At 42.7% G+C, this 27,487-nt stretch overlaps 1 protein-coding gene across 7 annotated transcripts in view; it reads left to right on the top strand.

The window, feature by feature from the left end:
- Positions 1 to 27,487, top strand: part of PHRF1 (PHD and ring finger domains 1) — a 45,510-nt gene that overhangs the window by 4,347 nt on the left and 13,676 nt on the right. For 5 of the 7 annotated variants that reach the window (XM_053295574.1, XM_053295612.1, XM_053295618.1 and 2 more), the window contains 11 exons: positions 521 to 635; positions 3,584 to 3,697; positions 10,926 to 11,155; positions 12,688 to 12,771; positions 14,825 to 14,946; positions 15,109 to 15,209; positions 15,661 to 15,833; positions 17,352 to 17,481; positions 18,250 to 18,368; positions 21,296 to 21,483; positions 22,581 to 22,700. In XM_053295574.1, coding sequence (XP_053151549.1) covers positions 521 to 635; positions 3,584 to 3,697; positions 10,926 to 11,155; positions 12,688 to 12,771; positions 14,825 to 14,946; positions 15,109 to 15,209; positions 15,661 to 15,833; positions 17,352 to 17,481; positions 18,250 to 18,368; positions 21,296 to 21,483; positions 22,581 to 22,700 — 1,496 coding nt within the window. Of the gene's footprint in view, positions 1 to 520; positions 636 to 3,583; positions 3,698 to 6,557; positions 6,651 to 10,925; positions 11,156 to 12,687; positions 12,772 to 14,824; positions 14,947 to 15,108; positions 15,210 to 15,660; positions 15,834 to 17,351; positions 17,482 to 18,249; positions 18,369 to 21,295; positions 21,484 to 22,580; positions 22,701 to 27,487 lie in introns of those variants that run through there. The other 2 variants (XM_053295605.1, XM_053295627.1) reach the window with 2 other exon arrangements.

Here is a 27,487-nt window from a genome sequence, read left to right as displayed (position 1 = left end):
TTCTACCATGACTAAAGTACTGATACAATCCCAGCTTCAGAACTGGTTTATCTGGAAACTGGCTGAAATAAGCCAGAATTGCCTGGTTTGCATGTCCATAATAGATCCTGGTTTGTTCTAAGCTAGTATTGAAAGGAGAATCCTCTCGTCCCTCGTGTGCAAGGGGGAATGGGGAGCATACTCTGAAGGCTGGGGACATTGCACAAAACCAGGATTCAATCTTGGCTCCTCATGACATCTGAACCAGATCAGTGTTTTAACTTAGCAGTTGCCAGCAACATCCAAGTGACCAGAGAAATCCCCACAGCAGCTTTAGAGTCCTCTATTTCATTGTATAGTATGTGTGCATTTTCACTGTTTTGCTTTATTGCCACCATATTCTAAATTTTAAATACTTTTTAGAAAACGAGTTCAGCTCTTTGAATACTTATCTAAGTTACTTCTACAGATCAACAAACATTTTGAATTCTGCTTTGCTTGTAAATCTGTTATCTTCAGCTGAAACCTTATGTTGTTGCAGGGAGCCAATTCCAAATGCCCCGCAATGGATGATGACAGTCAGGATGAACTCATAAACAAGAATGCTACATTAGGCAAAGTGAAAAGAACGAATGCGCTGCTCTTCACTGATGCAGGTAAATAAAACTTGTCAGAGAATATTCTTAAAGTTATCTGTGCATATGATTCCCAAAGGAGCTTACAGCAAGAAACTTGCCTAGGCCCTAATTTTGAGCCTGGAAACTTTCATGATGGTTTCATAGTTACACGCCTCTAGGTGTTGGTGTCATTTAATTCCTAGCCAATCTCATGTTCAGTCTAATGCATGGGGTCAGCAGCTCTGTAACAAAAACAACCACAAATGTCTACAGAAAGCACCTCAGCTAGAAAACCTAGGAAGTCCAGAGTACTCCATAGAAACTCTGAGGGTGACAGTACAAGGCCTAAAAGGAAGTGCAGTACTAAGAACGTGCTATCGCCCTCTGGATCAAAATGCTGACAGTGGCTGGGAGTTGCAGAAGGAAATCAGGGCGGTGTAAAGAGAGACAGAGCTGCAATAATGGGTGACTTCAATTACCCACACATAGACTGGGTAAATTCATAGTCAGGTAATGACAAAGAGGCCAAATTTCTAGATACACTGAATGACTGTGCCCTAGAACAGTTGGTTATGGAACCAACTAGAGAGAAGGTAAATCCTCAGTTGTGCCCAGGACCTGGTGTGAGATGTCAGTGCTGTGGAACCTTTAGGGAACAGTGACCATAGTGTGACCAAACTCAGCATACAGGCAAGGACAGAATCTCCAAGGAAGTCTTTAACACACTTAGAATTTCAGAAGAGGAAACTTCTCTAAAATAAGAAGTTTGGTGAAAAGAAAACCGAAAGGGAAAAACAGGAGAGTCACTTTGTTCATAAGAACACAAGAACAGCCCTGCTGGATCAGGCCCATCTAGTCCAGCATCCTGTTTCACGCAGTGGCCCACCAAATGCCACTCGGAGCCGACAGGCAGGAGTTGAGGGCATGCTCTCTCTCTTGCTGTTACTCCCCTGCAAATGGTATTCAGTGACATCCTGCCTCTGAGGCTGCGGGTGGCCTATAGCCCTCTGACTAGTAGCCGTTGCTAGACCTCTCCTCCATGAAGTTATCCAAACCCCTCTTAAAGCCATCCAGGTTGTTGGCTGTCACTACATCTTGTGGCAGAGAATGTTGAAAAGTACTTCCGTTTGTTGGTCCTACATTTCCTGGCAATCAATTTTGGGATGATGCCTGGTTCTAGTGTTATGTGAGAGGGAGAAAAATTTCTCTCTATCCACTTCTCCACACCGTGCATGATTTTATAGACCTCTATCATGTCTCCTTGCAGTCATATTTTTTTCTAAACTAAAAAGCCCCAGATGTTGTAGTCTTGCCTCATAAGGAAGGTGCTCTAGGCCCCTGATCATCTTGGTTGCCCTCTTCTGCACCTTTTCCAGTTCTACAATGTCCTTCTTAAAGTATGGTGACCACAATGGTACGCAGTGCTCCAGGTGTGGCCGCACCATAGTTTTGTATAAGGGCATTATAATATTAGCAGTTTTATTTTCAGTCCCCTTCCTAATGATTCTAAGCATTGAATTGGCCTTTTTCACAGCTCCACACATTGAGTTGACACTTTCAATGAGCTGTCCACCATGACCCCAAGATCAGTCTCCTGAGCAGTCACTGACAGCTCAGACCCCATCAGCGTGTATGTGAAGTTGGTTTTTTCCCCCCCTCTCTAATCACTTTACACTTGCTTACATTGAATTATATTTGCTATTTTGTCGCCCAGTCTCCCAGTTTGGAGAGATCCTTTTGGAGCTCCTCACAATCTGTTTTGGATTTTATGACCCTAAATAGTTTGGTGTCATCTTCAAATTTGGCCACCTCACTGCTTATTCCAACTTAGAGTTCATTTATCTTGTGTGGAAACAGGATGCAGGACTAGATGGGCCTTTAGCCTGATCCAGCAGGGCTGTTCTTGTGTTCCTTTACATAAGCACCTCCTTTATTTAACAATCTGAGATCTTGTGTATAAGTTACAGTTCTTATTACTGGGTGGCATCCATGCTAGTGCTCTGCCAGCAGAAGCTCTTTTCACTCATGCAAGCACTCCTTTCTTGAGTAGAGCTTTCCTACTATTCACGGAAGGAGCTTCTGCCAACAATGTGCTAGTTTGGTAGCCACCCGTTATTTGCTGACTTCCAGACTAAATTACTCTTGAGTAGTCCCACTGAAATTGGATGAGTTTATCATGACTAACATGTCCCAATGATTTCAGTGGAACTACTCATGAGTAATTTGGTCTGGAGGTCAGCCAGTGCTGTTACTTGTTAACACACGTGCCAACTCACATTAGGTGTGATAGGGAACCATAACATTACTGATTGTTAAAACTCCTGTCACACATGGATGGAGTGTGTTGTGCCACTGAATGGAAAAGGGATAATGTATAATATTGTGAACCCATTCTTTTTATGAGGAAAAATGGGGAATAATACAGAGCTTTCTGTATCTAGAAAAACCAAGTTCTGTGAAATAAATAACTGGCAACTAATCAGTGTTACCTTACATGTATTTTCTTGTTTTGCTTAATTTATTTTGTTTCTGCTGAAGGAAGGAAAAGGAGCAAAATACAACAATGGAGTTTCCATCCTTGCTTGGCCCCCTTGTTTTGGCTTTTAAGACTTCACCAGTCACTGTTTCCATGTTTTTGGACTGAACTTCATATCTGTCAACACTAGTATCCAGGGTTCTAGCTTCACATCTTTGTAGTATTTAAATAAAAACCAAATAGCACTGATCTTCTGTCACCTTTGTCACAATACCTTTGGTATTGATTTAAAGGGGAAAGTGGCCATAGCCACTGTTGATGATGACTTTATGTTGGTCGGAGATCAGCTCATACTAATCTTCTTCTCTGGAATGGTGCACATAACCATGGGAGATCACTGGTGTTGGCTGTACAAATATAGCTAAAACTCTATATTTGTGTGTGTGTTGGCTGGTCGGTCAGTCATAAGTATTCATGTTCTTTCCTGTCCTTGTTTGTTTCCATTATTTAGAAGAAAGCAGTGATGGAAATAGTGGGGACTCAGATGATACAGGAAGTGAGGAAGATGATACTGATGAAGATGGAGGTGAAGAGGATGAAGAAGGTGAAGATGAAGATCTAGAAGGTAAATGTGAATATTAGTACCTAATGGGTTAAAGTTGAATCCAGCAACTGTTTAGAGTGAGCCATGTAGCAGACGAGATGAAGAACTGCTGCTAGGTAGATCTTTTTTTAAAAATGTAATGTTTTTTGACACTTTGTATTTTACATACATCTTCCCTCTGCCCCAGAGCCCAACCTTCCCTCCCCTAGCCAGCTTTTGCACGCTGTGCTAGCTGTGGGGAGGTGAGAAAAGAAAGGAGAGATATAGGGAAAGAGAAAGAGGGGGTGGGGGAGCAGAGGGCGAGGGAGGGAAGGAAATACACACCATTGCACCAATAGATCAGAAAGGGTTTTTTAAAAAAAATTCTAAGAATAGTTCAAGAAAGTTATCCCAGATTTCTGACCATTTATCCAGTTTATTTACTTTTATGAGTGTCCATTTTTCATGTGCCACTAACTTGAGCAGATCGTGCACCCATTCCTCACTCCTAGGGAGAGTGGGAGAGTTCCATTGCTGCTGTATTAATCTCTTGGCTACCAGTAAGCTTCTCCATAGCCATTGTTTAGGACCTGACTTTAGTCCCCTCTCAGTTGGGATATACCTCAGTATTGCATTCAGATCCTTCAGGGCAAGGGATGAATCTATCACTAAGTTAATTCACGTAATAACCTCCTGAATCCTTGTACAGTGGGACAGTCCCAGAGCATATATGTTAAGTTGGCATGAGGATTATTACATCTCCAGCAACTACTATTTGAGGCCATTTTTAATTGCTTATGGTGTAGAGGGGTCCAATATACCCTGAAAAGAATCTTCTGTTGGATAAGGTGCAATTTAAGATCCATTGAGCTACATGTAACACTACCTAAAATTTATTGCCATTGCGATAGTGATAGTTTATGCATAAGTTCCAGGTTCCATTTGTCCCTAAGTATATCCAAGCCAGGGTCCCTGTCTCCATGCACAAAGGCATACAGAAATTTATTTAGTTTTGAAAGAGGGGACATCTTAATGGCATGCACTAATATATCGGGAGTTACTGGGGCCACCAGGGCGTTGAGTCTGAATTGAGCAGATATACTATGTTTTAATTACATATACAGCCAGGCACTGGATGGTGGTAAGTGGAACCCTTGCAGGGAAGCGAAGGGTTTGTAGTTATCCTCCTCATCTGTCAACTGTGGCTGATTCCTTTTCCCACCTAATGATTCCATACAATTGGCTGTTTACCTATTGGTATATGCGGGTTTCCTCACAGTGTCATTTCCATGTGGGCGTAGGGGTCAAAGTTTAGTTGTCTTGCCAGTTCCTTCCAGGTGTGTCGGGCTGCTTGTATTGTAGGAGATTGGTAATGGGGGTGTTTAGGATAACTGGAGTCCAGTGCTTCCCAGCCTTCTAAGGGTTGCAGTTCTGCTAGCTCCACTTGTGCCCATTCTGGCCTTTCCCCTTCTGTGCTGGATCGCCAGTGTTTAGTTTGTGCAATTAAAAACGTGTTTCGATATAATCTGAGGTTCACCAAATTAAAGCCCCCTGAGTTTGCAGCTAGCTGGAGTTTGGTATAAGCAATCTAAGGCCTGCTGTTTCCCCAGAGAAACCTCACGACTCTGTCGATTTCTCTGAAGTATCTTTGATAAATAAGCAGAGGAAGTCCTCGTAAAGTATAAATACATCTGGGCATAACATTCATCTTTATCACATTTATCTTACTCCACAAACTCAGAGGGAAGTCAGCACACCGGAGGAGATCAATCTTAATCTTTGTGAGTATTTTATCTAAATTAGTCTTGGCTCCTGGATTAAGTTGCTTAGAAATCAGAATTCCTAGGTATTTCAGGGAGTCTGTTTTTCATGTAAAGGGCCAGATTTGGCTTATTTTCAGCCAGATTTTGGGTTATGGCCCATTTGACCCACGAGTTTACCCCTTAGGTTCTGGCAATGCATAGTATGGACCATAGCCTCATATTTGCACCAGATAGGATTAATGTTATATCCAGATTAGGTCCCCAAACTGGCGTAACAATTCCATAAGTTTAGGAACAGATTCCTGTGGTTTTTCAAGGAACAGAAGGGGTACCATCAATGTATAGCACAATTTTATGTTCTTGTCCATCCACCTCAATCCCCTTAATACCTCCATCGTGTCTCACTGCACAGGCCAAGGGTTTGAGGGCCAAGTTAAAGAGCAGAGGAGACAGGAGGCAGCCCTGTCTTACCCCACACTGTAGAAAAATGGGTCCTGTCCGCTGGCCATTGGTATTTACCCTTGCTGTAGGCATTTTATATATAGTACTTACCCAGTTTAGAAAATTAGTTGGGAACCTGAGTTTCTCAAGGGTTGCCAGGAGAAAGTCCCTTTGTGCCTTGTCAAAGGCCTTCTCTGCATCAAGGGACAGCAGGAGGGCCTGTCCATTCTTCCGGGGTGCAATATTAACAAGATTGTGCACCAAATGTATGTTGTCCACTACTGCCGCCTAGATATAAAGCCAACTTGTCCTTGGTGTACAATATTATGTACACAGATATTAAGACTGGTTGCCAAAATTGTAGCAAAAATTTTGACATCAACATTTAGTAATGTTATTGGCCTATAGTTTTCACATTGGTATGGATCCCTTTGTGACTTTTGTACAAGAGACACGTTTGCCTCATACATTGTACGTGCAACCCGTGCGTATTCGTGCCTTCTGTAGCCACCTCTGCCAATAGTGGGGCTAGTTTGTCGGAGAATGTTTTGTACCAATCACATGAGTAACCATCCTCGCCTGGGGCCTTTCCCCATTTGATTTTTTTTAATTGGGAGAGAGATCATCAGGAGATTTGGTGCAGGGTGTTATCAGTATGCTGATGACACTCAAATCTTTTTCTCCATGTCAGCATAATCAGGAGAAGGCATAACCTCTCTAAATGCCTGCCTGGAGGCAGTGATGAGCTGGATGAGAGATAACAAACTGAGGCTGAATCCAGATAGATGGAGGTACTTATTGTGCGGGGTCGTAACTTGGGAGATGATTTTGATCTGCCAGTTCTGGATGGGGTCACACTTCCCCAGAAGGAACAGTCTGGGGATGCTTCTGGACATAAACCTCTCCCTGGTGTCCCAGGTTGAGGCAGTGGCCAGAAGTGCCTTTTATCAGCTTTGTCTGATACGCCAGCTGCACCAATTTCTTGAGAGAAATGACCTCAGAACAGTAGTACATCTGCTGGTTACCTCCAGACTTGACTAGTGCAATGTGCTTTATGTGGGGCTGCCTTTGTACATAGTCTGGAAACTGCACTTGGCCCAGAATGCGATAGCCAGGTTGGTCTCTGGGTCATCTCGGAGCGACCATATCACTCCTATCTTAAAAGATCTACACTGTTTGCCGATAAATTTCTGGGCAGAGTACAAGGTTTCAGTTATAACCTATAAAGCCCCAAACAGCTTGCGCCCTGGGTATTTAAGAGAATGTCTTCACTATGAGCCACACTGCCCACTGAGATCATCAGGAGAGGCTTGTCTGCAGTTGCCACCAGCTTGTCTGTTGGCTACTCGGGGATGGGTGTTCTCCATTGCTGCCCTGAGGCTTTGGAACAAACTTCCTGCTGAAATAAGAGCCTCCCCATCTCTTACAACTTTTAAAAGGGCCGTCAAGACGCATTTGTTCACCCAGATTTTTAATTAGATACTGTTTTAATTGATTGATTTTCAGTAGTTTTAACCTTTTAAATTGTAATGCTTTAACCTTTTTATTTGTTGTTTTTATTGTTTTGTTGTAAACTGCCCAGAGACTTGCATTTTGGGCGGTATACAAATATGTTAAATAAATTATAATTGCTTCTTGGATTTCAGCTAGGGAGATTGGTGCAGCAAGGAGTGTAGATTGTGATTCGGTAAGGGTTGGCATCTGGATTTTATCCAGGATTTGCCAGATCCCTTCACTATCATGAAGGGATCATGTGACTGTATGTAATTGCCCTGTACTGTCCTTGATGCCTGTTATGTGGGATTGATTTTGTATTTGTTTGATCCTATAGGCCAAAACCTGCCTGCTTTTTCTCCTGATTCTCAGTATGTTTGCCTAGAGCAAGCTAGGAGAAAGTCAGCCTGCTTGGCATGCATCCGATTTACTTCTTACTGTAGCTTCAGGAGGTTAGCATAGGTACGAGGGGATGGGTTGGCATTATACTCAAGCCAAGCAGCTTTGAGTTTTTCTTCAAAGTCCTTGTTTTTCTTGAGCTGTTCATATGTGTGTGTATATATATATCTCTCTCTCAAAGGCGATAATCGTGCCTTGTATGTATGCCTTGAGAGTATCCCAAAGGAGCACACAGCTAATTCCTGAGGTCCTATTAGACTGCAAGAATTCTTGAATTTCAGTCCCAATCATTGTAATAAATTTGGGCTCCTTTAACAGGGATGTGTTTAGTCTCCATTGTTTCTGCTTCTGGTTTCCACTATCTGTCAAGAGTATTTTTAATACTACTGGTGCATGATCCGAGATTTCAATTTCACATGCAATTGCATGTTTCCCCAAAATTGGGGACAGGAGCCAAAAGTCAATCCTTGAGCTTGTTTTATGGGGTTTTTTTAAATAAGAAAGTGTAATCCCTGTCTGTGGGATGTAACAGTCTCCATGCATCGTAGAGGCCACGGTCCTCCATTATACAATTTAAAAGAACTCAAGATGGTGATAATGTGGCTTGTCCTGTGCTGCTATCAATTAAAGCGTTAGGATCATGTTAGTCTCCCCCATAGATTAGATTATTGTTCTCCTTTGTAGCTTAGAGTGCAATGCTGCAAAGAAGGAAGGGTAATTTTCATTGGGGGCACATACATTAGCTAATAGGAAGATTTTGGGTCCAATCTGGGCTTCCACAATAATGTATCTTCCTAGGGGATCTGCTTCTACATTAAGGGGGTTCAATGTGATGCTCATGTGTACTAAAGTTGCCACCCCTCTTGAATGGAAGAGGACCCAGCCCCTATTACATGGCCCACCTAGCTCCGTTTGAGTCCGTGAATATCTTTTTCTTACCTGTGTGTTTCTTGTAAAAAGGCCACATCTACTTTTTGTCTCTTTAAATATCTGATAATTTTGGTCCTTTTTTGCCGCATGCCCCTCCCCTTAACATTCCAGGTAACAAAATTCCAATTAGATCATTTTCAGAAAATGTTTATTGTACCAGATCATAGAAAGACACATGTTGCATTTATGTTGTGATCTTATTTGCATAGTTTCCTAAGCAAGGTTTGGCACTTTTATTACCATCTCCAGTATATCATGTGACTAGTTGAAATTTTTATTTGTTTTTGAACTTACACTTGTCTTTTGCCTAACAGCCTCAAGACAGCTAACAAAACAAACAAACGAAATACTCACATTAAGATATATTGAAATTACATTAAGCCACAGAACCTTCAAAAAAGCAGCAGCAATTAATGACCCAAATATCATACACCAAAGACCTGGTGGAATAAATGGATCTTGAATCCCTTCTTAAAGGCTAAGAGGGAAGAAGCATATTTGACACTCCTGTTCAAAATGGGGTCCCACAACCTGGGGAGTATGGGGGTCCACAACCTGAGGACCTCTACAGAGAAGGCCCTGTCCCACATCCACAAAGCTTCGCTGAATGATGGCATGCACCCCTTCATGGGTCTTAATGGGCAGGCAGACTTGTATGCCAGTAGGCAGTCCTCAAGATACAGGGATCATATTAGGACTTTAAAGAGAACAACCAGCACCTTGAATTGAAACTGGAAACAGATGGGAAGTGCACAAGATGTCATTTTATAGAGTTTTATGTAGATGGAGCTAAGTCCACGTGTTAGTGCTCTCTGAAGCAGTACCAAGGAACTCAGTGAGAGCACTCCAGAGTATGTTTTCTGAATTCTGCAGCCTTATGCAGTATTCCAAGCCTCACCTTGAAAATTATTTACACGTTCATGCTGTTCCAGAAATCCATTCAGCTGTCACCTCCCTTCAGAACTGTACAGCATGCTAAGAGGAAAATCCAAAATGCATTACATGTGGACTGTGGGGGTTCGGTTCTGGGCCCACCGCTGTGGATAGTAAAGCAGCAGATGTTGGGACGTTAAGTCAATGCAAATCTGAGGGCTAGGTTCCCCCAGGGGAGCAAGAGAAGAAAAGGAGGACTGGCCTCCCCCCTCCCCACCCATGCTGGCTTCTCTCCCTCCAGCGGGAGTTTCTCCTAAGTGCTGGCCTTTCTCCCTGCCAGGGTGTGCTAACACAACATCCTCTGTAGAGTGGGGAGCACCGGAGGGTCAGTTGCCCACTGCTCCTTGTGCTCCTTGAGCGCTGGCCTCTCTTCCTGTACCACCACCGCCCACCCGCGTGCTTCTCAAGCCCTGCCCTCTCTCCCCGCAGCAGGGGTCTAACACAACATCCCTGCAGATTGAGGGACCACGAGAGGCAGGGCAGGACTAGCATAAGGAAGGTCTTCCTCGGGGAACTGGCCCTCAACACAGATGGGCCAGGGCTTCCTTAGCAGGGGGAGAGTAACTGGCCCTATCCACCCCCAGCACATTTCTGTTGCTGGTGTCTGTCTTATGTTTCTTCTTAGATTGTGAGCCCTTTGGGGACAAGGAACCATCTTATTTATTTATTATTTTTCTGTGTAAACTGCCCTGAGCCATTTTTGGAAGGGCAGTATAGAACCAAATAAATAAATAAATAAATAAATAGCCACCTGGGAACGGGGGGTATATAAGGAAGCCGTAGCCCATCAGTGATGAGGGCCAGTTCTCGGAGGAAGACTTGCCTCATGCCGGCTCGGCCCTTCCTCCGCCAGTCCCCTGGTCTGTGGGCATGCCACATTCGACCCCTGCTGCGGGGAGATCGGCCAGCACTCTAGGAGTAGGCACAGTATGGGGAGAGAAGCAAGCACTCAAGGAGCGTGATCAGCAGCTAGTGATTGGCCCTCTGGCAGCCCCAACTCTACAGGGGATGTTGTGTTAGTGTACCCTGGCAGGGAGAAAGGCCAGCGCTTAGGAGAAATCCCCACTGTGGGGAGAGAGGCCAGTGCTGGATTCGCAGGAGGGTGGGGGGGGGAGGCTAGTTATCCTTTTCTTCTCTCTCGTTCTCCACCAAATCCAAGGATATGTGAACCTCTTGTCCATGGTTAACACGACATGTCCTCTATTTTAAAACTGTGGATATGTATAACCGCGAGCAATGGTACTGCATGGACAGGGAGGTCTTCCTGTATTTGGAAGTAAGAACTAGACTATTTTTCCTTGTTTCTCAAGATTCTGATGAAGAAGAGGAGGAGGAAGAGGATGAAATGGAAATTGCTGCTAAGCAACCAACACATTTGGCGAAGGCAAAGCCACAACTTAATGGGGGAGTTGCTTCTTCTTCTGATGAAGATGCTGAAAATTGCCCTATATGCCTCAATACATTCAGGGATCAGGCAGTTGGAACACCTGAGAACTGTGCCCATTACTTCTGCCTCGATTGCATAGTGGAGTGGTCTAAAGTAAGATCTAGTTTCTTTGATAAATTGACATCACCTTTTCCATCCTGCTGGTTCAGTCTGTCTTTTAGCTCTTATAGTCTTGACTATCTAGCATATTTCTGTTGTTGGTAGCTTTCCCACCATTCAGATCCTCCAGATTTCCCCTTTCTACTACTTCTCAGTCCTGTAGTAATTCTTTGCCTCTTCCCTATGTTGCAGTTATGGTAGCTTTAGCCTGTATTTGGGGTCGAGAACTCTGAATCCAGGTCTTATAGCATATACTTAGTTTTAAAACGACTTCAAAGACAATTTGAAAGTTCAGTTGTGCATTCATATATAGTATAACTTGCTTTTAGTGGAAATTCATTGTACAAGGTGAAGTTGTTAATGGAGATGTACAGTTTATCCCAGCATAGTCAGTAAGAACTAGACCAATATAATCTGTAACATTTAAGTTCCTACATAATCTGTTCGAGTCCAGCTGCAAACCTTTATTTAGTTTTGGCAGTAATAATCTCAGCAGATCTGCTCACTATTAGGGATGTGTACGAAGCTCTTTGTGCACATCAGGGATGGCGGCAAGAAGGTGCTTTAAGCGGAGGGAGGCAGGTTTTACCTGCCCCCAGTTGCTCCTCTGTCGCTCCAGAGCCGTGCTCTGGGGTGGCGGAGGAGCAACAAAGGGGCAGGTAAGACCTGCTTCCCTTTGTTTTAAAGCGCCTACGCCTCCCTGCTGAAACGCTTCCGCCAGGGGAATGAATTGTTTTGGCACCTCAAATTAGAAGCACCGAAACTATTCGTACACATCCCTACTCACTACCCTATTTTTTCAAACTGCCAGTATGCTATTTGTGTTCGTTTTTACCTTCTACATTTAGTTGTAGATTATTCCTGTGTGATTATTTGGGCAGTATTAAAACCTGAGTAGTATTCTGGCAAAGATCCACAAGTTTGGCTTGCTTTGGTAGAGAGCCACAGGCTCTTGCCCTTCACCTGACTTGGGAGGAAGAGCAGTGAAGCTCGTCTTTGTGGTCACAGTGGGCTTCAGGGGTAGGGATGTGCACTGTCTGGTTGCCATGGTTCAGTCTGAATCCGAACCGAATTTGGACTGAACTGCGGGTCCCCGAGTCGGTTTGGTCGAACCCAGTGGTTGGGCTGGTCAGGTTGCTGAACCAGCTCAAACTGGCCCATTTCACAGTGGACTGGTTCATGGTCAAAACAATCTGTGCACACCCCTATTCAGAGGCAGTAGAAGGCAGAAAGAAGTCCTTTTCCTTCCATGGGCCCTCAAAGCCTCCTTCAAGGCAAAGATGAGCTCTACCTATCTCTCACTTTGCATTTGCTGCAAATGCATTCATCATGATAAAAGCCATGCTCCGCACTGGTGAGTGCATTTCTGGGCCTCTGCACTCTAACTTGAATATATTTTAATTTGCTGTGGCATGGAGTAGCCAAAACACCTGGGAAACTTTAACATGCTAGCTAAATATTGAAATGCCATTAACTGTTGAAAAGAGCGCTGCTAAGTTTTCCCCCCCCCCCTTTCCTTTTTGCAGAATGCCAACTCTTGTCCAGTGGATCGGATTATTTTTAAATCTATCTGCGTTCGAGTGCGTTTGGGTGGAGAAATCGTAAAAAAAGTAGGTTTTTTATTAAGAAAATCAGATCTCAGAATACATGTTTCATATAACTTGTACAAGTCTTTATATCTGCTTTCTCCTTTCTAACTTCAATTTCTAATTCAACGCAATTTTTATTCTGGATTTGACTCAGTTGCCTAACATTTTAAAACATTTCCTGTCTGACGGAGTTTGATGTGCAACTGTCAGTTTGAAAAATATGAATTGATGAGGTTTTGGCATGTGTGTATATTCAAGTTATTGGGTTTTACAAAGCAAGGTAAGCTTTCAGCAATGGTTATAATATAGGAAGCCCACTTATATGTCTGTTTGCTAGAGATTGTGCATACATAGACTAGACTGTGTATGTGCAATTTTTTTTCTTGTAGTGGCCACTAATTATCTTTGTGGGATAATTAGTCTAGTCTTGGCTGAATAGTTCCTTAGAACATTATAGCTTGTACAGTGTAATCCAGGCTTCCCCAACCTGTGGCCCTCCAGATGTTGCTGAACTACAACTCCCAGCATCTCTAGCCACAATTTATTTGTAGTTCAGCAACATCTGGAGGGCCACAGGTTGGGGAAGCCTTGTGTAGTCCATTGAAGCATTTTTAACTAGGCACAGGGAACTGCTGGGAGGAATCATGTGTCATGTTCACTGAAGATGGCAGTGAAGCAAATTGGTATTCAGAGGCTAGCTCTAAAGACTTAACAAGTTCATGGCCATACACGAGTCTTCCCAAAGTTCTGGTGTTGCCATATCGAACAGTTAAGGCTTACCATCCTATGCAGACTTGTGAGTACTCCCTAGTTGGATAGGAATGTAACAGGACTTGCATTGGAATAAACATTTTAATAGGATCTGGCTGCAGCAGTCTCACATTGGAAGTAATTCTGTCTGATACCTCTGCATTCTCATAAATTGGTTTGTATACTTCTGACTTGATGCGTTCTAACACCACATGAACCATAGCTTATTAGTGCCACAGATTACCACCAAATCTTGGTTTGTTTGAGTCCTGCCCTTTTTTCTTGCCTCGCATGATCTAGATTTGCCTCTTTCTGTGAGGGCAGAGCTATTGAAATCGAGATTAAACCACAATTGCAAGTTCAGATTCCATGTGAGCCCATGCTTAGGATAAGTAAATCAACTTCAGGCCTTCAGATTGTGTTTTGACTGCTCACAATAAACCATGGTTTGTTGACTGGTGCAGGTTCAGACATACAGACTAACTGCAGTTAGATGAAATAAATTGTGGTTCAGTGTGATGTCTGAAAGACAAAGATGCCTATTGTCTCCCGTTCACTGCTGTCATGTTTGTTAGCTGGGCAAAGAGGCATTTTTTCAAGTGGTGGCTCTCTTGTATTTAGTTGGAGGATAGCAGCTATCCCTTTGCCAGTCTAGCATAATGTCCTTCCAATGGCTGTGTTGCCATCTCCCTTGTGTTTCTTTTTAGATCATGAAGCCTTTTGGAACCATCTTCTTTAACTTCTTTTGCTACGTAAAATGCTTTTTGGAACTGTTTTAATGTTTAAAAGCAGTACGTAAATATTTTTAATAGTATTTATTAGATGTAGGAAGCCATGGCTATTTGTATAGCCATAGAAAATGCACAGATCAAGGTGCATACATTGTGACATCAAAACCAAAGATTCCTTGGTTTTGAACTTTTTGTAAGTTTGCACAACTTACTCCTCTATGAAAATGCCTTGCCTCTGGACACAAACAGTTTTAAACTTTTTGTTTTTGTTTTAATTAATGTTTTACTTTCTGTTTTTATTTTGTAAACTGCCCAGAGACATAAGTTTTGGGCAGTATAAAAATAAATAAATAATAATAAATAAATAGTGAATGAACCATGCTATAGATGAATAGGATGAAAACTATTAAATGGCTGTAACAGATGTCTGTCTCTTTAAATTTTTACTTTGATGACATAATAAAAACTTCATCTTTTACCAGAACTCGTTTAGCCCAGAAATAGGTTGAACAGGCAGTTGTTGTAGTGGCTGTACTGATGTTGCTATTAACATGACAATCCAAAACCTCTTAAAAATATGCAACTTTATTTAGATTCCTGTTGAGAATAAAAAATCTCTGGAAGATGAGCTGGAGGATGATCCAACCTTCTGTGAAGTGTGTGGTCGAAGCGACAGAGAAGATCGCCTGTTGTTGTGTGATGGCTGTGATGCAGGGTAAGGAGTCTTTGCCTCTACAAATCTAGCTGCTAATTCTAGATCAGTAAAATGACCCTGGCTTTGTGTTTGGCAATGAAGGCAAACTGTTCTCCAGTATTCTTCAGTATGAATATAGGGGGCTGGATTTTTCACCTACATTGTTTATTGTTGTTCTTCCAGATACCATATGGAATGCCTTAATCCACCTCTAAGTGAGGTGCCTGTGGATGAATGGTTCTGCCCACCATGTGCTCCAGCAAATGCTGCCCCTGTTGACGCTGGTGAGTATCTTCTTTAGAACATATTCCATACCTTAACTTTGAATCGCAGAAAGTTGTTCTTCAAAGAACAGGACTTTCCTGCAGTTTACATACCATTTTGTTCCCACTTCTTCAGACATTCTTGGTGCACTGTTGCCTTGTGCACAAACCAGTTAAAAGCTGGAATTTAGTTGCGTGAGCCCACTGGAGTCAGTGGAGAACCTGATCGGGAACCTGAAATCAAGATACTTAAACTGTATTTTGGGATTAAGCTATTGGCATAGGAAGGGGAAAGGTTTAAAGTTTCCATGGGGGATTAGAAACCAAGCATTCCTTTTATTGTCCCCTCACCCCGAACCCGTTTCAGATTTTCTTCTGGAGCTTAGCAGAATACCTAGAATTAGGTCTCTTGAAAGGTGTTCAGGTGCTGTTAGAACACAGCTGTGAACTGACATCCAGATCTTGTTTTCAGAAGCAGATCATGTGAGTGAAGAAGAGGTTGCGTCCCTCATCGCTGATGTTATCCCTACCACCAGTAGACTGCGCCCTAGTGTCCGAACTCGAGCTATCGCCAGAACTCGCCAGAGTGAGCGTGTGCGGGCAACAGTGAACAGAAACCGGATAACATCTGCACAGCAAATTCAGGTATGGTATGAGTGGAGGGAATGGAACAGTTCCAAATTGTGGTCCAGTGAGTGATCAGATCCTTTGTGCATGTTGATCGCAAATTTTGCACACATAGACAGACATTGTGGAACATCCCCCCCCCCCCCCAATTTTTACTCTGCTTGGAGTAATTATTTGCACGCCCCATTGAAATGAATGGAAGCTGCAAGAGCTTTTCTATGGTGTTGCTTGGTTTGCATTAATTTCTGTGGGAATTGTGTAGCAGATCTTTCTGGTGTACCCTCTGTGATTGTGCATTCTTATGGCATGGGATGGATTTTATGCCAGTCTTTGTGAGAACACTTACATGATATATGTATCTGGAATGAAGTCAATATGATCATTCTTGGTGCTCTCACGGTGTGGGCTCCAAGGGACACCCAAGCTCACTATGGATTTGCAGGGCTGTGAGCAACTTCGTAGTTTATGTGGCACTGCAGGTGGAGAAGTATCTTCTCTGGTAAGCTGTGTCCCCAAACTCTCTGGATATGCAATAGTCCTGTGGGAAGCTGTGATTAGCTTTGTATATGTAGGCTCCCTAGTCTCTATCCATTCCATGTTTGTTTGTTTGTTTGTTTAACTAATTAATTAAAACATTTATATACTGCCCAAAACACAAGTCCCTCACACGCTCTCTCTTTTAAATAAATAAATGTTTGGGGATGCAACTTCACATTTCATGTACCACAGCAAACACTGATATACTTGCATTGCCATGTGAAATTGCTCATAGTCCATAAATTCATGATGGACTTGTAGCCCCCTGATCTCTTAAGACAAGGTCAGTGAAAAATCCCTTGTCAGTTAAAATAGACTCTGGTTTATATCTTTGCAGTTTATATCCATTCAAGTTGACTGCACATGTAATGTTTCTCTCTTTCTCTCTCTTTGACATGTGTGTGCGTGCACACACAGCCTGCTGTTTTGTGTGTTTTACCATGACTAAATTCAGACGTTCAAGGGGCAGATGTTCCCAATTTAGATGAAGTTTTCATAAAGTCATAGTAAGTGTACAAAGGGCTTAGCTTTTCTTGTTTTGTGAAGGGATATTGGCTAAACAGAGCTGATACAGTAGATAGGGGTATGTTTTAATACTTTGGGACGTGGAGGTGGTTTTGTGAGTGGTGGGTAAGGGGATTTTGAGTGGCTGAGAAGGAAGCTTCTGCCTGTAATAGAGAAGGAAAATGGGAGGGGGCCACTGGTCCCTCTAATTTTTTTCATCTCGTAAGGAACGAGTTTTGTTCTGGGCGGCAGTATCAAGGCACTGTGTGTGCACATGCATTCAAAGTGGGGCCTTCCTAATTAAACCTGAGCTGGATCTAAAATTAACTGAGTGGACATCAGAAAACTTGTGAGCACGTGCGCACGCCTTAGAGGGAACAGTGGAGGGGGCTTTATGGAGCCTATCATCATGAGATTTCTCCATCTCTCTTTATTGCAGTAATTTTGTTGTAGGTAGCTTAAACCAATAACTTGGGCTGCATGTCTTGTTTTCAGCATGTACCAAGGTACTTTCTGTCTTCCCTTCTTGATGAAACAATTGAGGCAGTTGCAGCAGGCCTGAGCACGGCAGTCTACCAGAGACCATTGACTCCTCGGGCTACAACTAAGAAGAAACGGAAAAGAGGTAGGGAGCTTGGAATGATGGTGGAAGTAAATAATTTGTGGAGGAAAAATAGAGCATCTACCATGTATATGAACTTATTAATTGATCTGCACAAGAGAGCTGTACTTAAACCAAGTACAGGGTGGATTGTTTTATTTATATAAAGAACTTGTATTCTTCTTCTCAGACACAAAGACCTCACATAGTGGCTTACAAAAATGGCAATGCCACAATAAAACACAGATAAACATGTTGAGCATGTAGCTAGATATAGTATCTTTCTGTCCGATGGAGGGGTCTCACTGTCTTGCCTCACCCTCTGCTGTGGGCTGATAGACATACTGTATTAATGCCACCATGGATTTTTTTTCATTTGAGGGTAAACAAATAGTTGTTGAATGTTTGCACAAGTCACAGTGACTATACTTGGGAAAACGTTATGAAGTTTGGGATGAGCTAGAATTTGAGGATGGCATCTAGCTGACTGACTGTTTTATATTTTTAATAAATGTTTTGAGTGGCTTTACAAGATCAGAAGGGCCTCTTGAATCCATCTCCATCCTTTTGATGAAGTAGAGCTCCATTAAAAGGCCAGATTCTCTATGAAATGGGGGCTAGCTATTCTCTTCTGAAGGACATGTCTTCTTAATTTGGGGCAGTGGGAGGGAGTCCAACATTGTGCACCTGTTTTCCTTTTATAAACTTAGGGTGCAGAGAGTGTGTGCACATGTAGACAGCTATGTTTGCCGATATCCAATTCCAAAGTCTTCTACATTTTGCCTGATTCAGGGAGGAGAAAGAAAATGGCAGGCAAAAAATCTTATGCAAAATCATCTGTTGGAAAAAAGAGCACTGGGGTTTGGATTAAGAGACGCAAGCGTCGAGCAAAGAGGAGGAAAGGGAAAAAAGTAAGTCCCCAAATTAGTTTCACTACTGTATTAACTGACACCACTATTGCCTCCTTATGGTAAGCGTAGAGAGACAGTCCCTTGTTCCATTTTTAGCCTACTTTCCAGTAGGCTTTTGAGATCACCTGGCATTCTGTATGTGTGTCCATCTGTGTGGTCCCCCCCTCAACTTCGCAATGCCTGGACCAATTTGAACCAAATGGGGTACAGTTGTAGGGACACATAGGGACACCTCAGTGGTGTAGTTTGTGCTGATGTCACTCACCCCAATCCAATATGGTGGACTTGTAAATGTTTGAGGTGCAAGTGGGCTAATTTGTGAACCGCCTAACCAATTTGAATCAAATTTGCTACAGCTGGAGGGACACATAGGGATGCCAAAATAGCGTGGTGCGTGATGATGTCAACCAAACCAAACAACAAGGCATTTGTAGTGGGTAAAAAAACCAACTGAAATGAGAAAAACAGCCCACCCACCAAATGTAGTATCCTATAGATCCCGATCTCTTATGAACATGAAAACCACAAATTTATCTTCACTGTATAAATTACAAACATGTGAAATCACAATGATGAAAACACTAATCAAATAAAATTCCATAGAATAATTATACTGCCATTCCTACAAAATGTATGTTAAAAAAGCGCACTATCATTGTGCATGTTGGAGCTTGCCAAAAGTCTGTGCTCTTATTGTTGGAATTCCTCTGAAGAGTATATAGTTTTTGGACATACCACTGGTATGTTTTTGTAGGAATGGCAGTATAATTATTCTATGGAATTTTATTTGATTAGTGTTTTTATCATTGTGATTTCACATGTTTGTAATTTACACAGTGAAAATAAATTTGTGGTTTTCATGTTCATAACAGATCAGGATCTATAGGATACTACATTTGGTGGATGTGATGATGTCATCCACTCCAATTCAAGATGGTGGCTGAGTGAACATCTGAAGCACAAGAGGGCTAATTTGTGGATTGTCTAACCGATTTGTGCTGTCTGGTTGGTGTCGACTCATGGTGACCACAGAGCCATGTGGTTTTCTTTGGTAGAATACAGGAGGGGTTTACCATTGCCATTTCCCGCGCAGTATGAGATGATGGCTTTCAGCATCTCCCTATATCGCTGTTGCCTGATATAGGTGTTTCCCATAGTCTGGGAAACATATCAGCGGGGATTTGAACTAGCAAACTCTTGCTCCCTAGGCAAGTTATTTCCCCGCTGCACCATTGGGGAAATGACTTGATTAGGAAGCCAGAGGTTGCCGGTTCGAATCCCCACTGGTATGTTTTCCAGACTATGGGAAACACCTATATTGGGCAGCAGAGATATAGGAAGATGCTGAAAGGCATCATCTCTTCCTGCGCGGGAGATGGCAATGGTAAACGCCTCCTGTATTCTACCAAAGACAACCACAGGGCTCTGTGGTCTCCAGGAGTCGACACCAACTAAACGGCACACTTTACCTAACTAATTTAAACCAAATTAGGTACAGTTGCAGTGAATGACACATAGGGACATCTCAACAGCATAGTTTGTGATGATGTTATCCACCCAGTGTTCCCTCTAGTGTGTGTGTGTGTGCGCGCGCGCTCACAAGTTTTTTTAATGTCCGCTCAGTTAATTTTAAATCCCACTCAGGTTGAACCAGGAAGGCCCCACTCTGAATGCTTGTGTGTACACACTGCCTTGATACTGCTGCCCAGAACAAAACCCATTCCACACAGGGATGGAAAAAAATAGCAGGAACACTCTATCCACCCGATCCAAGGTGATGGACAAGTAAACTTGAGGCGCAAGTAGGCTAACTTGTGAACCACCTAACTGATCTAAACCAAATTTGCTACAGCTGTAGAGACACATAGGGATGCCCAAATAGCGTGGTGTGTGATGATGTCATCCACTCCAATGCAAGATGGCAGCCACATGAACTTCTGAGGAGCAAGCGGGCTAATTTGTGGACTGCCTAACCTATTTGAACTAAATTTGGTACAGCCGCAGTGAGTGACACACAGGGACACCTCAGTGGTGTAGTTTGTGATGATGTCATCCACACTGATTCAAGATGGCGGACACATAAACTTTTGAGATGCAAGTGAGCTAACTTGTGAACTGGTTAACCGATTTGAACAAAATTTGCTATAGCTCTAGGGACACAGAAACACCTCAATAGCAAAGATTGTGATGATGTCATCCACCCCAATTCAAGATGGTGGGCACGTAATCTTTTGAGGTGCAAGTACACTAACTTGTGGACAGTCTAACCGATTTGAACCAAATATGCTGCTGCTGAATGGACACATAGGGATGCCCCAGTGTTGTAGTTTGTGATGATGTCACCCACCCTGATCCAAGATGGCAGATGCATAAACCTTTGAGGTGCAAGTGCACTAATTTGAGGACTGTCTTACCGATTTGAACCAAATTTGGAACAGCTGTAGTGAGTGATACACAGTGACACCTCAATGGTGCAGTCTGTAATGACGACATCCACCCTGATCCAAGATGGCGAACACATGAACATTTGAGGCGCAAGAGATCTAACTTGTGGACCTTAATTTGCACCAATTTTAGTCCAGATCTTGTGTTCTCTCTAATTTTTTTCATCTGTGTGCGGAATGAATTTTGTTCTGGGCGGCAGTATCAAAGCAGTGTGTGCACACCTGCATTCAGAGTGGGGCATTCCTGATTCAACCTGAACGGGATCTAAAATTAACTGAGCGGGCATCAAAAAACTTGTGAGCGTGCACGCATGCGCACACCTTACAGGGAACACTGTCCAGACGTAGAGACAGTGAAAGGAAAGTAGGCTGATTAGTTCTTACTCGAACAAATTGTCTAATATTCAGGTGGGGTAGGGTGGGGTGGAGTTGATGGAAATCCTCTTTCACAGTATTCTGTTATCTCCCCTTTCTTCTGTCCAGTTGAAAACAGAGGTGACTGCTCGTTCCCGAATTGCTAAAACTCTTCGTCTTGGAAAGCCTGTGCATGGCACATCAATCCCTTCCATATACAAACCAGTAGAACCTTCGCTTGGCCTTATGAGAGCAGATATTGGAGCAGCCTCTCTTTCTGTTTTTGGAGATCCTTTTGAGCTGGATCCGTATAACAGGTAAGAATATGACAGATGGGAAGAGGGTGACGACTTACTGTTTCTGTTTAAATATCTAAAAAAGGAAGAAAAAGAGAGAGCTGTTTGTTATGTAGGATTTGGATCAGTATGGACAGTTTTCTAAAGTCCAGGGATCCTTCAGTATTATCTTTTCCATCCTGAGCACTAATGTTGGAATAGATAAAATGGTAAATAAGTAATATCTAGATGTTTGAAGAGTGGTATGTTTTGGGTAACAGAACTGTGCTTTAAATAGAGATTGGTATATGCCAGGTCTTAACACTTAAACCAGAGTGTGGCTTTTTTGTTGTGTGGTTTTAATTGTTGCTGTATTTAACAGACCTAAAGATACTGAGAGCTCCACATTGATGCTTGTCTCCTCTCAAATGTGTTTTGTTGAGGTGAAATCCCACTCTACCCAGCTCAAACTGCGTTAAATATTATATTCTTGTCTGAATTCTCTTTGCTCAGATATACAAAAACAGTAATTTTACACACGTTAATAGTTAAGAGGTCAATGTTGATTAGTCCTGATAGATTCTTTGCTTGGATTGTCTTTTTTTTTTTTTTTAGTATTGCCTGTAATGTTATATGCATTTGTTGTATTTTACCTACATCTTTCTTTTTTTCTTACTCTGAGCAGCAAGAAAGCATAACCAATTAAAATTTAGATGAAATGTGAGTAAAACCAGATTAGATTGTGAAGCTGATTCAAGACAGAAGTCAGCCTTTTAAAATTTCTATTGCATATGCTGTCTTCTGTTGTGCACTCTCTCCCCCATCCATTTTCAGAGGCTTGTATCATTAAAGTTTGAATATTTCAGTTACAGTAACAAAGATCTTTTTTTAAATGGCGGATAGCAGCTAGCTTAATTCATCCCCAGCAGAGCATCCCACTAGTTGCTGTTGCTTGTTTCTGTCTTGTGTTTCTTTTTAGACTGGGGGCCAGAAACCAACTTATTTACTATATCTGTTGTTTGTTTCTCTGTGTGAACTGCTCTGAGAACCTTTGTTGATAATTGGTATATAAATCTTCATTCTAGTAGTAGTAGTAGGGAGTCAAGTTGACGGGGATCTCCCACATTTTCTCTCTGTAGTAATGAAGAGCTTCCTGTCAATTCACCTTCACCTCTGAGCACCAAAAGAAGAGCCCTTTCTCAGTCAGCACTTAGATCCCATCGCCCTGTTGCTAGGCCGGTTGCTGTGGGGCTTCCTGGGTAAGGCCAACCACTTTGATGATGCTTTCTTGTATAAAATGACTGTCTGTTGGAAGGGTTTTGGTTTCTTTAGTCTGTGGTCTCTCTTTTTTCAGCATCCTGCACAAATACGCCCATCCTTTGCTGCAGTCTCTTTGGATTCATATTGGGTGCCGTGGACTATAGCGTAGGATAGATCCTTGGAGAAAGAGTTCAAATCTTGGCTTAGCTGTGGGTGGCTTTGGAACATAAGAACAGCCCTGCGGGATCAGGCCCACGGCCCATCTAGTCCAGCATCCTGTTTCACACAGTGGCCCACCAGATGCCGCTGGAAGCCACAGACAGGAGTTGAGGGCGTGCCCTCTCTCCTGCCATTACTCCCCTGCAACTGGTGTTACTGTTGTTCCCAGTCTGTGAAATTGGGAATAATAATGACCTAATTCACAGATTAACAAAGTGATGCTTCTTTGCCACGTAAGGCTTAATAATCAAAAGTAAATATTAGCTGTGTGTAACCTACATTTTCTCCCTCCCCAATGGGCCATGGTGATATCCAAATAGTTATCCAGGTAGTTTCTGCACAGAAAGGTGGAGTTTAGTATTAAAAATGTAATTTAATACTTGGATTGCTGAGCTTCCAAAGGATGTTGGCATTCTCTTTTAAAAAGCTTGTAAAGGAATCTAACAGAGTGGGAGCTCCCCTTCATCAACAATCCACTGATTAGGGGTAGAGATTTATGTTCACAACTAGGAAGGTTTTTGTGCTAGAGTACTTGAGAGGTATATTAGCCAATATAAAATATAAACTAGTGAACATATTGCTGAGATGAAAGTGTCAACAATGCTCTATAATTTGAGAAGGGAAGCTGAGGGGGTGGGGGAGAGGTTATTGAAGCTGGAGAGCAGGTATGTAACATGAATTGCCAAATCGTTTTCTTACCCATCCATCCCTTTGTGCTCTGGGGCAGTAAGTAACCCCTGCTCTGTTTTTGGGGTGATGATGAAGGAAATGCTACTGCATGGATGCCAGGTCTGTATCCAGAATTCCTACATATTCCACTGCAAACATCTCTGCTGCTTCACTCAGGGAGAAAATGCTCCTTGAGATGCTCCACTCGCATCTTGTGTGAAGACTGTGCTGCCACATGCTTATCTTCATTGCCCCTGTTGTTTTCTGCCTCTTTAATCAGGCCTAGTTTTGACAAGACTCTGTGTGTGTGTGTGTGTGTGTGTGTGTGTGTGTGTGTGTGTGTGTGACACACACACACAATCTATCTATCTATCTATCTATCTATCTATCTATCTATCTATCTATCTATCACCTTGAAAGTTCCACGTGTTTAGTGTCACATTTAAATTGGGTACCAATATCTGCAAAAGCAACATTGGAATACCAGCATCACATACTTCTAGACTACAGGTCTTTGCCGTGCCAATATTGCAGCGGCCTCTGGTGCTCTGTTTGTGAAACCCTGTTCAGGTAACATGGGTTTGTTGTGAAACACACTTGGCATCCTGTTCAGCTTGGCCCTCGGTCAGCTAGTGGCAGGTTTTGAGGCAGGGCCCCTTTAACAGTGGTATGAGATGGAATGTTGGATCGGGGAGGTTCTGTTCAGTTGGTGTGGAGGATGGGGAGTCCTGAGTAGAGGGGATTTCGGGCTTTACCAAAAAATGGGGAATTCCTGCAGTGAGTAAGAGGAAGTAGGAGAAGATGTTGAAGCAAAAGGACAGATGAGCATGGAGACCATAAGGGAATCTCAGTTTGTCATTTAGGTTCCCTAGAGTTAGGAAGGGTTTGGATCTCTCATCACCTTGAAAACTACAGATTTCAGGAGAAATGTTACCATGCATTTGGCTCCCCCGGCCTTCCCTCTCTATTTTCCTGTAGCTGATGGAGAAATTCTGTATGATCTCTCAGATCATATGTAATGTATGGTCATCTGTAAGACAGCTTCATTCATGTGTTTGGAAATTTAAATTGGCTCAGAAGAAATATAGTGTCCATGTCTAGGATTTGAACAGGGGCATTTGGCTGTATTCCTGCTCATCTCCCCAAGGGAAAATTAAAAATGAAGCCTCTCTCATGTGGGTCCATGACTGTGAAATCAACAATAATGCTTTAAGGTTTAGGGAGCTTTCTGCTTCCTTTTTATTAGGAGACAAAGTGTAAGCCGAGTGCACTGAGATGTTCCCTGTAGAGCCAAAGAGGGCCAAAGCCCATTGAGAATTAGGGGAGAGTCTACCAAAGAGCAGGAATGCAGCCAAATGTTAACCTCCAAAGAAAGCAAGTTGCAGGTGAGTTATTTACAGGTAAGGCAAAACTAACTAAGTACCTGATAGACATGCCAAGATAAAGGTCCAAATTAGGTGTGTGTGGGGGGGGGTTGCCACAGTTGCGACACTTTCTTTCAAAGTGCTTAACTCAACCTTCCTGCTAAACTTGAGGTATTTAATGTTTCAAATGCTTTTGGATGAAGAGGCACCTTTTAACGTGGTGATTCTCTTTATTTAGCAGGGGGAGAGTAACTGGCCGTAACCCCCACCCCGCACAGTACCTCCAGTGACTGTTGCTGGTGTGTTTCTTTTTAGATTGTGAACCCTTTGGGGACAGGTTATTTGTTATTTCTCTGTGTAAACTGCCCTGAGCCATTTCTGGAAGGGCGGTATAGAAATCAAATCAATAAATAAATAATGAACACCCCAGCACAATTCTTAATGCACAGTGTCTGACATCCAGACTAAGACAGTCCTGGTGCTACATAATAAGCACTGGTGTAGCACCAGGACATCTGAAGAGTTCCAGACTAACCCTGTTCTGGTGCTTGCCCAGGGGGCTGGGGATTTAAGTGACTTTTTCTTCCCTTGGAAGTACTCTGCGCAATATATGCGGCACTTCTGGGAGGAAGGGGAGGTTGTCAGAATTTCTTCCCTTCCACCATGAGCAGTGGACCTGAGTGAGTTGAACTCTTCAGAAGCACCAGTGCTGCTTTAATGTGGACGTCAGCCAGTATCTCAAGGGTGTATGGGTACTGAGCATAGCAGAGGATATAAGGGCACTGAAGAAAACCATTTCTTCACCATGTTTTTGATGCATTTTGTATTAAAAATTAAAAAGATTTAAAAGACCTGTTTGAAGAAAAGTGTGAAGGCAGAGAGTATATGAAAGTGATGCTGTAACATATGAGTGTGTGTTCAGTTAGTGCAAGGGTTCCCAACAGAGGGTTCTGATAGCCCTAGGGGTTCTCAAAGCCCTCCTGTCTTCCCAACTTGCAACTGCACTATTTGTTCCCCATCTGAGGATTGGCAGCTTGAATCCAAAATGTCCTTACCAGTCTGTCCATTGCAGAAGGTGGGGAGGAGGGTGAAGATGCTCCTCCTCTGCTCCTTATTGGCAGGCTATGTGCTGAAGCTCAGCCTATCCCTCCCCTCAGCCTGACTGACAGATTTCAGGATATTATCACTGAGTACTCCCATTGAAATTAATAGGCCTTTTAATTTCAGTAAGACTCCTTATGAGTAACTTAATGTGGCTGTGAGCCAGTGATTGTAGTAGCCCTTCTCACTAAATGTAACATTTAAATGTCTGTCCATGCATAAGTACAAATACTCTAAAACTCTCTGTGGGGTACCTGAGTTGAAGAATTGTGATAAAACGGGTATGCTTGTTTTGCTTTTTGTTTTGTTTTGTTTTAAGTTTGGGAACCTCCTGAGTTAGTAAGTGTTAAATCATAGGCAGAATTAATTATTCTCCAACAAAAATAAACCTTGTTTAGCTCAGGTGCAAAGTCTGCACCTTGGTTTTTGCGCAGGTGTTAAAGATGTGGGACTCTCTCAATGAGCTTTGGCATATGTTTTGGTACTGTACAAAGGTTTTTTTTAAATCTTTCACATAAAGTGCAGCATCTTATTAATCTTTGTCTACAGTTATATTGTTCTCCTTTAATAACTTGATTCCAGAGTTATAGGCTGTCTTCATGGTTGCTTTCTAAATATACTTTATGGACTCAAAAATTTCTTAGGTGGCAAAAAGGTTAATAACTACAGCACTGGAGATCTTGCTGTTCTTCTGTGGTTGAGCAGTGGATTGAGAGAGAGTGCATGAACACAGCTTAAGAGGGATGTGAATGAGTCTCGCTTATGTATTTCAGTTCTGGTTTGACCTAACGTTCAACCATCTCCTCTCTCACCATGCTGACTTAGTCTCTATTTCTTTCTCTTTCTTTACTGTTCGTTTGTCATTAGCTGTTGGGAAAGGTTCTGGGTGAGAAGTGTTGCTATTATATTTGCAACAACAACCAAAAAGCAATACATTTGCTGCTTTAGAGTGATGGTTGGTGCCAGAGAACAGCAAACGTCTTGTCGGTTTTTTGTTTTTTGTTTTGTTTTATTTATTTTATTTTATTTTATTTATTACATTTATATCCCGCTCTTCCTCCAAGGAGCCCAAAGCGGTGTACTACATATTTAAGTTCCTCCTCACAACAACCTTGTGAAGTAGGTTAGGCTGAGAGAGAAGTGACTGGCCCAGAGTCACCCAGCAAGTCTCATGGCTGAATGGGGATTTGAACTCGGGTCTCCCCGGTCCTAGTCTAGCACTCTAACCACTACACCACGCTGGCTGTTTTGAGGAAGGGAGAGGACTCCAGCTGCTGTAAAGTGTTGCAGTACTTACAGGTTGCTTATTTATAGGGCAGGACCCACAAGATTGAATGACTAGCCCCAGCTAGGGATGTGCACAAACCGGTCTTTTTATGGACAGCTGAACTGGTTTGAAGGGCTGGTGGTTCGGAAGGTGTGGTGGCGAGGGT

The sequence above is a fragment of the Hemicordylus capensis genome, chromosome 1 (assembly GCF_027244095.1).
Source record: "Hemicordylus capensis ecotype Gifberg chromosome 1, rHemCap1.1.pri, whole genome shotgun sequence".
Classification (NCBI taxonomy): Eukaryota; Metazoa; Chordata; class Lepidosauria; order Squamata; family Cordylidae; genus Hemicordylus; species Hemicordylus capensis.
Note: the sequence above shows the minus strand (reverse complement) of the source record. Positions and strands in the feature narration are given on the sequence as shown.